Source organism: Mauremys mutica, chromosome 12, assembly GCF_020497125.1.
Source record: "Mauremys mutica isolate MM-2020 ecotype Southern chromosome 12, ASM2049712v1, whole genome shotgun sequence".
In the NCBI taxonomy this organism is placed as follows: Eukaryota; Metazoa; Chordata; order Testudines; family Geoemydidae; genus Mauremys; species Mauremys mutica.
In genome coordinates, this window is record NC_059083.1 from 22,271,839 (window position 1) to 22,285,979 (window position 14,141).

The 14,141-nt window shown below is 53.1% G+C and overlaps 1 protein-coding gene across 1 annotated transcript; it reads right to left on the reverse strand.

Annotated features, from left to right (window-relative positions):
* Positions 1–2,299: 2,299 nt before the first annotated feature.
* LOC123344853 (zinc finger protein RFP-like) lies at positions 2,300–11,704 on the reverse strand. Its single transcript, XM_044981349.1, has 7 exons — positions 11,258–11,704; positions 8,860–8,955; positions 8,060–8,290; positions 7,279–7,301; positions 6,449–6,564; positions 4,730–4,789; positions 2,300–3,004 (listed from the first exon to the last, which is right to left on the reverse strand). The coding sequence occupies exons 1-7, from the start codon at positions 11,672–11,674 to the stop codon at positions 2,487–2,489; spliced, it is 1,461 nt and encodes a 486-aa protein (XP_044837284.1). The 5' UTR covers positions 11,675–11,704; the 3' UTR covers positions 2,300–2,486.
* Positions 11,705–14,141: the final 2,437 nt, after the last annotated feature.

A 14,141-nucleotide genomic window follows, 5' to 3' on the forward strand; every position in this document is an offset into this window, starting at 1 on the left:
GCTTTCCAAAGCGCTGGGGCCCGTGGTTTGAGAGAATTCTGTGTCCATGTCCTCATCACTCTCATCACTGCGCTTCCATCACCACCTCTTCCTCGCCTGGTTTTGCAGGTTCTGGTTCAGCATAAACTGCACAAGAATATGCGAGGTGTTTACAATGTTCATGACTGCTGTCTTGAGCTGAGCGGGCTCCATGCTTGCCATGGTATGGTGTCTGCACAGTTCATCCAGGAAAAAAGTCGTGAAACGGTTGTCTGCCGTTGCTTTCATGGAGAGAGGGGGGAGGCTGTACCCAGAACCACCCACAACAATGTTTTTTGCCCCATCAGGCATTGGGTTTCACGTTTGCCTAAGTTTTATTCTAAGTATTGTTTATTAAGTTTTGCTTTTAAGTTTAAGTTAGTTAAGTAAACCCTAAGTAGCATTAGCTTTCTAAGCACTGCATCCCTCACTCAAGAATCGAGAAACCTGAACCACAAGCCTGGTCCTGTGTCTCTTAGCACCAGATTATCAAGGAAGGATGTGAGTATATTAACCAAAGCTTTGTTGCATATAATACTATATTATCATATGTATCTTCTGAATAGCAGTAATGCAATTGTAACTTTGTAACTCTGGGTATTTTACCATTTACTTACTATTACTGATTTTAATAAAAAATCTTTAAGGCTCATTCTGTCTCAGTGTGAGCTTCCTGTCATACCCCTGAGGGTCCTTTCTAAATTCTGTGGAGCCTGATTCGGGACAAGAACTTTTATTTCCAGTCAAACAAACTGGCGAGCCTAAGCCCCATACTATTAATATTAATAATTAATTATTATCAATATTGATAATTAATTATCATTAATATTATTAATTAAAATAAAATAAGAAAATAAAATTGATAAATTAAATTATTATCAGTACACCCTAAATCAGACTGCCCGCCTAGAGAGCTGGCTCTTGTGAATCGCGCTGTAAGCTGCCTGTGATGTCCATGCATTGTATAGAGAGTTCAGGCACCTGATTCAGCTTTCCAGAGTTGCAGACTGTAATTTTCTAGTTGCCTACAAATGAAGCCCTGTGATGCTGAGCACTGCAACACCAAGTCGTGGATCGCACCCTGTGCAACCAACCTCCTCTCCGCAGAACACAGCTGAGCAATTCCTGATTGACATGGATGTGCACAGGACAGAGACAGAGCACAGGCTAGAGAGTGACACATTCCAGTAAACCCAAACTCTCCTCCTAGGGGAACAGTATTCCCTGGGTGCTGAGGGGACACAGCCAAATCAGAAAGCAAATCCAGGACTGTGTCCTCAACAACTGCAGCTGGGACAGTAAAGTGGAACAAACATGAAGAATTGTTTGTAATGTTTTATTTACAGTAAGTAACTAAAGGTGGTAAGTAAACAGAGCCGAGAAGGAGCCTTAATAACCACAGCATGGAAAGGAGATTCCCCAGCTACTGAGAACAGTTTTCTTAATGGCACAACAACAGGACAGTCGTCCAGGAATTAATATAGGGAATTAATGAGTTACAGTGTCACTTTCAGGAACTTTTAATAAATCTCTGTCCCTCTAATGTTCCCTTTCCTTCCATACTGTCCCTTTCCACTCATTTTTCTAACTCTCACTTCTGATCCCTGTTTATTTTTCTGTCTCTCTCCCACCCTCCTCCCCTCCCTGTCACAGATCATCCCCCATAGCCGCTCCCTTCTTTCCCCTAATTTTATCCCTTCCCCTCTTGCTGCCTCCAGCTGGTTCCCCTGCCAGGGATATTTTCCTGTAACTCCTCTCATTCCTGTTTTCCACCATTTCTCATCGACTATCCCTTTATTTTTGTTTTATTTTCATTCACATTTTTCTTCTTGCGTCTAAATCCCTCTTGTTAAACCCGCCCTGTTCCTGCCTCCCCCAGTGCTCCCAACCTCAGGAATTTAAAAGAAAATCAAGAGAATGACACAATGATGATTTTTTTAAAGGTTATATAATGTTTTTGGTCAATCTGCACCCATCTCCCCATCCCCCCACCTTTTTTGTGACAGTTACAGGGTTACCAGCTGTCCTGTAGTTACAGGGGAAGGAGACTTGGAACCCTGCAGCAGGAGCTCTGGCTGGGAGACCCCAGTGAGATCTAATCCCCCAGATCTGTACAAACCGCTCCCTGCTGCTGCTTCTCCCCAACCCCCCAAACCCTGATTGATTCATGCTGTGTCCCTGCCACCCCCACCTCCGCCTGTCCCCAGTCTGGCTGTTAGTTCTGCCCCCCTGCCCAGTCCCCACATCTGCCCCCACAGGGCCCCTCTGCTCCTTATGCAGCTTCAGGGGTTCTTCACCCCTCCCCCCTCCATCCCTAGGGCTGCAGGGAAGGGGAGGGGCCTCCACAGGGCATAGAGATGAGGCGCCAGGGGCTGGGTAGATGGGAGTCCTCCAAAGTCATAGAGACTGGGGTGTCTGAGGCTAGAGAGGCTGATTTCTGGTTCTCCAGTGGGATATTTCACCCCATCTCAGGGACACAGTCTGAGCCAGGATTCCCGCACCCAGAGCCAGGGTCGGATTCTCTCCCCAGGGACGGAGCCCGGCGGGAAAGTGAAGATCGGGGCCTCATCACCCGCATCGATAAATGTCACCTGCCCCCGGTCACAGTCCAGACAAACCCGGATCCTGCTGGGGGCCCGGCTTAGGGGCAGGGGGATGCGAGGGGAGGTGAGAGCCCAGAAATGACCTTCCCAGTATGTCACAGCCCAGATCCCCCCCTCAGGGCGAAGGCTGATCTGTCCCTTCCTGCCCACAGACCCTCTGGCCACCCCCATGGCCCAGAATCCCCCACCCCCCACCTCCACCTCCACCTCCCAGCAATGTCTCCCCGAGGTGAATCCCTCACAGCCCAGCACACAGGGCAAATAGTCAAATCTCTCAGGTTTGTTGGGCAGTTGCTGCCGTGTGTCTCCCCATCTCACACTTTTCCGATCCTCAGACAGGACGAGTTGGGGATGAGCCGTGTCTGGATCCAGAGTCACATTCACTGGGGAGAGAGAATCAGAGTGTTAGGGGCAGAGCTCAGCCCTGGGGGAGGCTGCAGGGCCGGCTCCGGGCACCAGCCGAGCAAGCTGGTGCTTGGGGCGGCAGATTCCAAGGGGGCGGCATTCTGTTCAATCCTTTCCTTTTTTGCTCTTTGCCGCTTCCGCCGCCCCTGCAGGTTTTTTTCTTTTTGGTTTGCTGCTCCTGCCGCCCTGTAGGGGGCGGTGGCATGGAGGAGGCCCCCCTCTTTGCTGTTTCTGCTGGCTGGCAGGTTTGTTCACCCCCCCGCCCCTTCGCTGCTCCGGCCACCATGCAGGGTTTTTTTTTTTTTTTCTTGGGGCGGCAAAATACCAGAGCTGGACCTGGGAGGCTGGGACCATTTCTCACACTCCCCAGCAGCCCCGTCCTGGCTGGGACAGGCCTGGATCCCAGGGAGCTGCCTCTGTCCTGAGCACCTGAGACTGAGCAGAGATGTCACTGCAGTTCCTCAGTCTTATAATGGGACCCATTTCACTAGTTTTTCATTTGCTTGCTGAGGCTTCAGCTCCCTGCTCCCTCTGCTGGGGCTGCTCCATTCCCAGCATCAGAGACCCAGCAAGGAAGATTTTAGTGAGGAGGGAGCAGAGGAGGCAGGTACCAGCTTTGAACCCCAGAGGGAAGCTCCCTTCCCTAAATGCAGCCTCCACTCACTGGCCAGAGTAGGAAGAGCCAGTTAAGAAAAGAGAGTAGGAAATGGCATTGGGTGGGGTAGCCTCCATTCAGGGCCAACCCTAGCCATTCCGGAGCCCTACCCAGCCCCCTACCCCCACCCCCACCGTGGGTGGTGGGGCCCCAGGCCTCTGCAGGGTGGAGGCTGGCTTTTGGGGCAGAGGAGAAGTGACTCCCAGCACTCACCGGTGGTGCGCGAGTGCAGGCCCGACATGCAGTAGTCCTCAGGGGAGTGGGGGCGAGGCTGGGACGGAGCAGGAGAGGGAAGGAGCGGGGTCGGGGCAGAGCAGGGTGGAGGCTTTGGGGAAGGGGTAGAGTGGCGGGGCTGGGGCGGAGCAGGGGTGGGGGCCATGGAGAAGAGGCAGGACAGGGGCAGAGCAGAGGCTGGAGCAGAACTCAGCTGCCTAGGGCACCAGGAAATTTTGTGCCCCAAATTTCCTAGTGCCCTATGCAGCTGCGTACTTAGTGTATGGGTAAGAATGGCCCTGCCTCCATTCCCGGGCCAGAGAACAGAGAGGAAGGTGCAGCACTGGGGAAGAGCTGTTTAAGAGCAGAGAGTAGGAGGTGGCACTGGGTGGGGGAGCCCCATCCCCAGTCTAGAGAGAAGAGAGGAGCTGCCAGCATCACAGGGAGAGCATCTCTCCAATCCAGGAAGCAGTGAGCAGCTCCAGTGGGGGAGCCCAGCCCTGCCCAGAGGAAAGGCAGGATGTTGGAGAAGAGCGATGGGGACACCCCCTGCACCGGGAAATCAGAGGGATGTGTCAGCCCTCACGGCAGAGAGCTCTGCTCACAGGCTGCTCAGGGAGAGTTTTTCTGTTCAGCAGCGTGGGCATGAACTCAGCACTAAGGTTGGTGTCAGGAGTGTTTGTGTGAGTTCAGCGTGGGAGCGCCTCGCTGTTCAGTGTGTTGTTTTTAGGGCCGTGTGTGTCATGGTCGGTATCAGTTTGGTTGGTAACTTTAGCTACAATCTCATGAAGACGTTTTCTGATCATTTAAAGACAATCTCCAGCTGCAATCTCACCCTGTCTGAATGTTCCTAGGGATCCTCCTCTTTTTGTCTCTGATGCAGACGGCAGAGTGTCTGGAGGTGGGAAGGAGAAAGGAGACGAGATTTCAGCCTTTCATATTTATAACATTGTCCCCACTCTCAACTCATAGAACTGTCTTTTAATTATGACAGGGAAACACACCAAAAAATACTCAGATGTTTAAAATAAAAAGATCTGAAACCGTCTCCTTCCTCTCTCATTCAGGCATCTCCCAGCAACGCGACCAACATCCTTGCAGCCTCATAATTATCCCAGGACAGACAATCTGTAAGTGAGATTTACTTTTACTCTCCTCATCCCCTCCCTCCCTTCAGACTCCAGTTGATTTGTCTCATTCACTTGCTGCCTTTTGTCTAGACCCAGAGCCTGCAAAGACTTTGGCATAAAAGTAACTTTACCCACTTGGGTCCCTTTGACACTAACGGGATGTTGACAGTTTGCGAAATCCTGGCTCTAATTGTGAGTTGTTGGGTCTGTTTACTCAGTGTCTCTACAGAGAGCAGCATGATAGGGCCTTGTCCTCCACAGGCAGGAATAGAAATCAAAGTAAAATCATTTTATAAATGTGGAAATTGAGGTGGGGGAAGGTTGACTTAATGGGACAGATTTACCCCTGTACCAGCAAAAGGAGAGAGGGGAGGGGCCATTTGTGACTCTGCTGTTCAGTGGCTGCAGGGGCTGGTGCAGACCTTGGCACAGGCGGAGGAAGTTCTGAAGCCAGCCCGAGCTACATCCCTAGGACAATGGCCCCCGTGTGTCTTGGCCACTGTGCAGAGTGTCAGAGGCCCAGCTTTACACTGCCCACCTCCCTCTGTCCCTTGTCCACCCCCTCCCTCTTCCACCCGCCCTCACCACCCCCACGCCATTCCCAGCCCTCTCAGGAACACGCCTTGTGCCTGCAGCTGCTGTGGAGAAGGCACCAGAGGCTCCTGTGCTGGAGGAATCCCTCACCGTGGGGGAGGGGCTTTCTCCTTCCCCACAGCCCATTTGGCCCAGACTGGCTGCCGTATGGGACCAGAGCACAGTGACGGGCTGGATCCGCCTTTGAGAAATGTGCCCCATGGCTGGTGATGGGGCAGTAGACGGGGAGGGCTCTGAGCTATAGAGAGTTCTTTGCCACGTGTCTGGCTGTTGGGTCTTGCCAAAATGCTCAGTATCCAACTGACCATCATAGTTGGGGTCGGGAAGAAATTTCCCCCCAAGTCAGATTGGCAGAAAGCCTGGGGGGGTTTCTGCCTTCTTCTGCAGCATGAGGCATGGGTCACTTGCAGATTTAAACTCGGTCAATGGTGGATTCTCTGTAACCTGAAGTCTTTAAATCATGATTTGAGGACTCCAGTAACTCAGCCAGAGGTTAGGGGTCTATTGCAGGAGTGGGTGGGTGAGATTCTGTGGCTTGCAATGTGCAGGAGGTCAGACTGGATGATCGTGATGGTCCCTCCTGGCCTTAAAGTCCATGAATCTGAGTCATTTCTTTCTTTAACAGTAATTGTCGAGGGAAGGCATGTTTTTGGTAGAAATAAAGGTTTGAATTAATCAGCCTGAGTGACTTGGACCCCAAGTGTGTGACATTCTCACCCAACCGGTAAATAGAAGCATCGTCTAATTGTGAACCAATTGGCCAGAGACACTCTCCTCCCTCACTCTCAGAGGCTCATCCCAATTTCCATTCCTAGATCCCTTCTAGGTACCTTTGAACTTGCCCAGAGTCTCCAATAGCACAGTCGTTTTCTGGGAGAAACCACTGACTCGCTCTTCCAGTTCAGGAGAAATCTCCTCTGGCTGCTGGAACTTCCCCTTCTCACACCTGGAGAGAAACAATTTCATGTGATTGTATTTTACTGTGTGACTCATTATAAGTTCTGGTTAGGGAGTCACTGCTCTAATGGGCCTGGAGTTAGAATTCCTCGACTTCTCCCAGCCTCAGAGCAGGTGCAACACAGCCCAGGGCCAACCAACCTTCTCTTCAAAGGTCATTAATATTCTTCAACTCTGGCCTGGAGAGATCAGGTCTGGGGACAAAAGGGGAATTGAGTCTCCATGGCCAATTCGCTCCTTGGCCTCCATGCTCTGAGGGACAGGAGGTTCCCAGGTGAAGTGCTATAGAAATCTGCCTCTAGGAACTAGACTGAGACATCAACTCCCCCCTCCCCAGCTCATTCCACACAGGTCTCCAAACAGTCCTCAAGTTGGAAACACCCTTGATTGCTGCTGCCCTGGGCTGAATAGGGACCTGTGCCCAAGCAGTGACAGACCCATATTCCATCCTCATAGTCCGGGGCAGCCAGTCCCCCAGGGATGTGACATCTCTAGGAAATACTTGAAGTCAGTCCTTCCCACTGAATGGAGAATTCCAGAGTGAGAACCTCAGGATGAAGTTGATCAGAGAGATTTTTATCCAAGATGTGACCTTCCCCACAAATTTTGCTGTAGAGCCCTGGGGAGATGCAGTGCTGACATCACCACCAAGCCCTTTCCCAGCGTTGTGAGGTGTGAGGGGGAGTGAGAGAGAGACACGAACCTGCTCAAGGTGCTTTTAATATCCTACAAGAGAGAGAGAGACAAAAGAATTTCAGTCCAGTCTGACACACACACACGTGATTCCAGGGAAGGGATTTTGCAAATATGGGGAAGAGAGGCCCTGCCCTGGCCCCAGGGCCATGGATTCCTTGAGCTGATTGGTCTTTTCCATCTCTCATATCTCTGTGTCTGTGACTTTGCAACGAATAATAGTTATTCACCTGTCAGCAATACACATGCCAAGTTACACCAGGGTCTCTGACTGCGGGACTCCAGTGCTTAGGATTCAGGAGCCCTCCCTGCCCTGTGTGGAGAATCTAATGACAGGTGCTGGTTTTCAATTGTCCCTGGGGGTGCTCAACCCCATGCCCCACCCCCACTCCAAATCTTCCCCCAATGCCACCCCCCAGCCCAACTCTTCCTGCTCCCACTCTACCATCACCCTGCCTCTGCCCCACCTCCTTTTCTGAGCACAACCCCTCCCTGCTCCTCCCCCACAGCCTCTCCTTCACACAGTGGAACAGCTGATCACAGCAGGGAGGGAGAAGGAGTTGATCAGCAGGGTAGCCAGCACTGTTTCTTTATATGTATGGAGATATTCCTATCTCCTAGAGCTGGAAGGGACCCTGAAAGGTCATCAAGTCCAGCCCCCTGCCTTCACTAGCAGGACCAAGTACTGATTTTGCCTTAGATCACTAAGTGGCCCCCTCAAGGATTGAGCTTACAACCCTGGGTTTAGTAAACCAACGCTCAAACCACTGAGCTATCCCATTCAGTCTCACCTGCAGAAATTCACTTGCTGGCTTCTGACACTTCCCCTCCATCTCACTGATCAGCTCACTGAGATGGGAAATCTGCTCAGAGAGTTTACTGACATTTTCATTCTGGATCGTCACAATCTCCTCATCCAGCTTCTCCAGCTGGGCCAGCAGGAGTCGCTCTTGTTCCTCCAGGAACTGCCGCAGTCGCTGAAATTCAGACACAATCTTCTGCCTCTCGGTTTGTGTTTGTTTCTGTATGAAAATAGGGCAAGGGCTGGTCAGAGACAAGGATGGAGCCTGGGGTCCTTTCATGGAGAGTTGAGATTGAAAATCCAAAGATTTCTGACATTTGACTCTACACTGTGTGTACTAGGCAGGGGATTCTCTCGCACCTTCCCCTTTGGCCCCTGTATCCCTCTGAAATGGATGTTTCCATGCCTGTCATGGTCAGCATATTCTGTTATTTATGGTCTCTGGAAATTCAGACCCAGAGCAGCAGGAGGCAGGACTCAGCACTGCACTGACAGAGGCACCAGGGGAGAAAAGAAAAACAAACATTTAACAAAATGACCAGATACAATGGACAGCACTTCACGGGAACATTCAGTTCACTTGGGGAGGATTCTTGTGAAAGCCACAAGGGCTAGATATTAACTCATCCACTGAAATGGAAGCTTGGGGCTTGTCTACACATAGATCTAATCCAGCAAGCCATGATCATGGAGACACGCACAAGCTCACATTCATCGAGGCTACAGAGAAATCTTCCTCCAAACAGATCTCCCACTGCCAGTTCCTGCAGGTTAACAACAGGCACCTATCAGATACTCCTGGCTTTTTGCCTCTCCAGTCACTTTCAATCCCAGCAGCTTTTCTCTCTCTTCTCTCAGAGTTTTCAAATGGGCCTGGATTCTTTCCTGAAGAAACAAAAATGATTTGGGCGGTTTCATCTGGATAGTTGAGAGGTGCTTGGAAGTGGGTGTTTTTCCACCCAAAACCCAAGATGACTGTGGTTCTAATCACTTTGTGACATCAGAACCACCAAGGAGATCGAACCTCATTAACAGAGACTGGGAGCATGTCATATTCAGACTTGTTATCAATTCCAGTTCAGTCGTTTTAGTAATTAGACAGAGATCTCAATTATAACCAAGATTTGCTGGTATTTGTGAATGCATTAGTGGTACAGAGCATAACAGGACACTGGAGTCACATGGGGGCGAATCAATAAACCTGTGTTTGAAAAGGTTTATCGAAGAAAGTGATACAAATCCCAGAAGCCACCAGGGTTTAAATACAGGCTGGAATTTCATCCCTGAAGTCCCTGGGACTGCACTGGTTGGACCGAACTGGGCTAAGTACCAAGGCAAACGCCACAGGAGGTCGGGAGGCCATTTGTCTGGTTGGAAGCTGCCACAGTCCCAGTTTTGGGGAGCACTGTCCCTGTCCGATAGGGACCCAGCACTGGACATGGCCTTGTCCAGGAAAAACGAGGGGGGAGGAGGAGACCAGGCCGGATTTGCATCTTGTGCGCCGTGATGCGGTGTCCCCCCACTGCCCCTGGTGGCTGGGCAGCTGTGGGGGCACCAGCTCCAATCTCCTCCCCCACATCACCCGCAGGGACTTAGAGCCGCAGGGGCCCCCACAGCCCGGTGGCAGAGCAGAGACGCGAGGTCACCCTGTCGCCTGAGAACAGCCAGGAGCTGTTGGGTGCCCTCTCTGTTCGCAGTGGCTTGGAGCTCCTGTTTGCCATGGGCATCAGGGGCACCGCCACATTTAATGTTTAGGTGCCCTGCCATCCAGCGCCCTTCCACCCACAGACCCCCTCACTGCCCAGAGCCCCTCCACAGACCCTCCCAGAGACCCCCTCTCCCACACCCTGCCCCCTGGGCGCACTCACCAGCCCTGCTGGAAGGTGACTGTCCACCACTGGGCTGAGCGAGGAGTACTCCAGTAGGGTTGCATGGTGCTGTCTCCCCATTAGCTGGCCCCACCCTCTGCCAGGACCCAGGAGCAGGAAATTTTGAATTTTTAGGTGCCCCTAGAATGACGATGCCCCATGGGAAATCCGGCCCTGGGAGGAGACCGAGGATGCAGGAGGACACCATTGGCGGGAGGAGGGGGCACCTCTATGCAAAATGATGCAGGTCGGGGCACGCTGAGAAAGACGGGGGCATGCCCAAGTAGGCAGGTGTGGGGAAGTCCTGTATTTTGGGGATGGATCTGTGGCCTCCTGGATTAGACATGCAGGGTTATATAAAGAACAGTTGGGGTTTGCCCCAGTGCTGTCCTAACCCCTTTCAGTGGCAATGCCTTCTGGGTAGGTCCCCCGCTGTCCCATTCCCTAGTAAAAATCTCGGAAGCAGTGCATTCTGGGATATTTCAAAAGACTTCATTTGGGACTGATGGAGCCACTGTGGCTGGTCCTTGCCCACGTAACCCCGCATGGAACAGCACAGGAGTTCAGGATCCCAGTGAGAAACCTCCTCTCCCTCCTAATGGACAAACTTCTTCATGGGAGAGTTGTTGCTGAGTTGGCAGCGTGGCGCAGTGGTTAGGGCCCTGGACTGGGACAAGCGAAAGCTGGTTTCTCTGCTGAGCTCAGCCACTGACATGCTGCATGACCCTGGGTAACTCACTGCCCTGCTTTGTGCCTCAGTTTCCCTTCCCACCCTTTGTTTGTCTTATCCATCTTGACTGTAAACTGCTCAGCACAGGCATTGTCCCTCGCTGTGTTTTGTGCAGAGCCCAGAACTCATCTGGGGTCTGTAAGGGCTACTGTGAGGCAAATACAGGTACTAATAATACGTTCTAAGATACAAATCAGTAAGAGCAAAAACCGTTTGTAACTTCCCCTTCTCCAGTCTGAAGGCAGCACTGTCACACAGACCCACCTGCATCTCTTCTGATGTAAACCTCACTGATTCTTAGCACCTTCCATTGTATAAAAAGTTCCCTCATTTCACAAGTGGAAGCTGGGTTTGAAAAGGGTTCTGGACCTCAGAGAAAAGTTTCCCGCTTCAGTTATCTTTAAAGATTTAAGTTTTCCCTGATTTGCCACACTGCCAGATCATTACTTTTGTTATGGCATCTCCCATACCATGAAGGCTTTACAGAGCCGAATGATGCGTTACACCTGTGACATGCAACTTTCAGCGAAATTATCCTGCAATTAAAATACAAAATTATTGTCCATTAAACTTGACAGCAATTCCCTACCTTGTACTCCTGGGCAGCCTCCTCTAAGGGGACCACCGTGTGATCTCTGTGAGCCCGGGACAGATGGCAAACCAGACAGATCGAAGTTTGATCCTCTTCACAGAACAGTTTCAGAGTCTCCTGGTGTTCCCCACACACCCTCTGTCCTCCTGCTCCCTTTGCTGCCTGTAAATTCAGCCGTTTGGCTATTTCTACCATGTTTGCCAGCTGTCTGTTGGGCCTGAGGTTTCCTTGTTGCACAGTTTCTCTGCACTGAGGGCAGGAGGCGGCTGTATCAGATCCCTCCCAGCACTGGGCAATGCAGGCTCGGCAGAAATTGTGCCCACACTCTATAATCACAGGGTCCTTAAAATACTCCAGACAGATGGGGCATGTAGCTTCCTCCTGGAGACTTTCCAAGGGGCTCTCAGTGGCCATGGCTCCCTCTGGACAGTGTCACAGGGTTAGTTTCACTTTCCTGAGCTCAGAAATATGCCCCTGGCCCCGCCTGCAGCAGCTGCTGGGTGTTTCCCTTCCTGGAACTGACTCAGGCTGTTTGCTGAGCTGGAGCCAGATCGCTGGTAACATTCCAACCCGGTGACAGGTTTCAGAGTAGCAGCCGTGTTAGTCTGTATCAGCAAAAATAACCGAGGAGTTCTTGTGGCACCTTAGCAGGGGCGGCTCTAGGCACCAGCAAAACAAGCTGCTGCCTTGGGCGGCAAAATATAGGGGGTGGCAAAAGGCTGGGGCTGGGGCCCCAGCTCATCCTGCCGCTGTGAGCCGAGGAGTGGCCCGTCCCCTGCAGCCGGGCAGGGCCGCGCTACCGGCTCCGCTTGGGGGAGAGAGATGGCCCCTTACCGGTAGCGCGGTCCCGCCTGGCTGCAGAAGACGGGCCGCTCCTCCTCCGCTTGTTCCCCGGGTCCTAAACAGCCCGGCAGCAGCTTGGCAGGGGGGGCGGGTAGGGCTGAGCCCCGCCCCGCTCAGAGCCACGTGGTCAGGGGGCGGGGCTACAAGCTCCGGGCCGAGCGGAGGCAGCTGAGCTCAGCCTGGAGCTTGCGGCCCCGCCCCCTCCCCACGCGGCTCTGAGTGGGGAAGAGCTCAGCCCCGTCTGGAGCCATGCGGCTGCCGCGCGGTGAGCCGGGGGTAAGCTGCCTGGGGTAAGCAGCCAGGGCCGAGGGTTGGCTAAGGGGCAGGGAGTCCCGGGGGCAGGGAGGGGGCACAGGTTCTGTGTGTGGGGGGGTGGTCAGGGGCCAGGGAAGGGGGGTTGGATTGGGGGGGTCTCAGCAGGGCCGGCTCTACAGTTTTTGCCGCCCCAAGCAGACGGGTGAATTGCCACCCTGGGCTGGGGCGGGGGCGGGGCAGTCCATGTGCCCTTAGGGCGGCAGGCGTGTTTAAAGGGCTCTGGGCTCCCCGCTGCAGCGGGGAACCCAGACCCCTTTAAATCCCAGCCGCCGCTGGGAATCAGAAGGCTCTGAGCTGCCCATCGCGGCGGGCAGCACAGAGCCTTTTAAATCCCAGCCGCGGCCTGGAATCAGAGGGCTCCGGGCTGCCCGCCGCGGCAGGCAGCCCAGAGCCTTTTAAATCCCAGCCACGGCCGGGAATCAGAAGGCTCCGGGCTCTGAGCTGGGCACCCCCGACCCCATCCCCCACTGCCCTGACCCCCAGCTCTGAGCCCAGCCCCTCTGAGCTGGGCACCCCCCTGACCCCATTCCCCCCACAGCCCTGACCCCCAGCTCTGAGCCCAGCCCCTCTGAGCTGGGCACCCCCCTCACCCCATTCCCCTCACAGCCCTGACCCCCAGCTCTGAGGCGAGCCCATCTGAGCCAGACAACCTCTGACCCCATCTCCTCACAGTCCTGAGCCCAGCCCCTGTGAGCCGGGCACCCCCCAGAGCCCAGCTCCCCACCCAGCCCTGGGCAACAGCAGCACCACCTCCAGGCAGTGACAGCCCATTGGCACCAACCATCACCATCACCCAGCAACAGCCCATTTTTTTAATTGAAAATGTAGACAGACCAGTAAAGCATTTAATGTTTTTAAATAATGTATTTGGTGTATTTTCAAATTATTACAAATTAATTTTCACTAGTTATTTTTTACATTTCCAAATACATGTTACTATAGTATTGCAACTTTTTTTTATGGAAGGGGCCCCAAAATTGCTTTGCCCTGAATCCTCTGGGCGGCCCTACCCAGTGTGTGTGAGGAGCTGGGGAGGGAGGGAAACGGGGTCCCCTGGAGCCGAGCCTGGGCTGCGATGGTGGCGAGGGGCTCCTGGAGTGTGTGAGGAGGTGAGCGGCCGACTGGATTCGTCGGTGCTGAGCAGGTAGCCCCGCAGCCGGAGATCCTCGCCTTCCCTCCTGCCAGGGCTGGGCCAGGGCACCGTGAGGCTGAAGAGCAGCAGGTCCAGGGGGCTCTCCAGGTCTTTGGCCGCCAGCATGTCGAGGGTGAGGGCGGTGAGCACGAACTGATCCACCATGGCCACCAGCAGTGCTGCGAAGCCCAGGGAGGGGGCCGTGTTCTTTGCGCCACCCCGTAGCCGTGCCGCCACCTGGAAGTACTCCCGCTCCGCGCCGCCCAGCAGCGCCACCCGCATGGAGACAGAGTCGCAGCTGGGCCAGGGCTCGGCTGCAGTGTGCTGGTAGCGGATCCCACATTTGGGGGGGAGGCCAGTGCTGGGGCAACAGGGGGTGTGATTAATCTCGGTAAGTAGTCTGTCTAGTTAAACTTTCACAGTTGCCAATTTTGATCAATTTAAATATTCACAGTTGTGGGAAATTGTGGGGGGAGGGTCAGACAATATTTTAATCAGACAATAATTATTTAATGACAGTAAATGTGGAGATTCAAAACATTAAAACTTTATAACTGTTAAAACACAAATTGTCAACATCACCTCTCAAAA

What these genes read in the sequence shown, in the direction of transcription:
- LOC123344853 (XM_044981349.1), bottom strand. Translation starts at nt 11,674, where the DNA reads ATGGCCACTGAGAGCCCCTTGGAAAGTCTCCAGGAGGAAGCTACATGC. An exon ending in AGGCTGCCCAGGAGTACAAG is followed by an intron (nt 8,956 to 11,257) that starts GTAGGGAATTGC and finishes TTGTTTCTTCAG; the next exon opens with GAAAGAATCCAGGCCCATTT. An exon ending in GACTCTGGGCAAGTTCAAAG is followed by an intron (nt 4,790 to 6,448) that starts GTACCTAGAAGG and finishes TCCCACCTCCAG; the next exon opens with ACACTCTGCCGTCTGCATCA.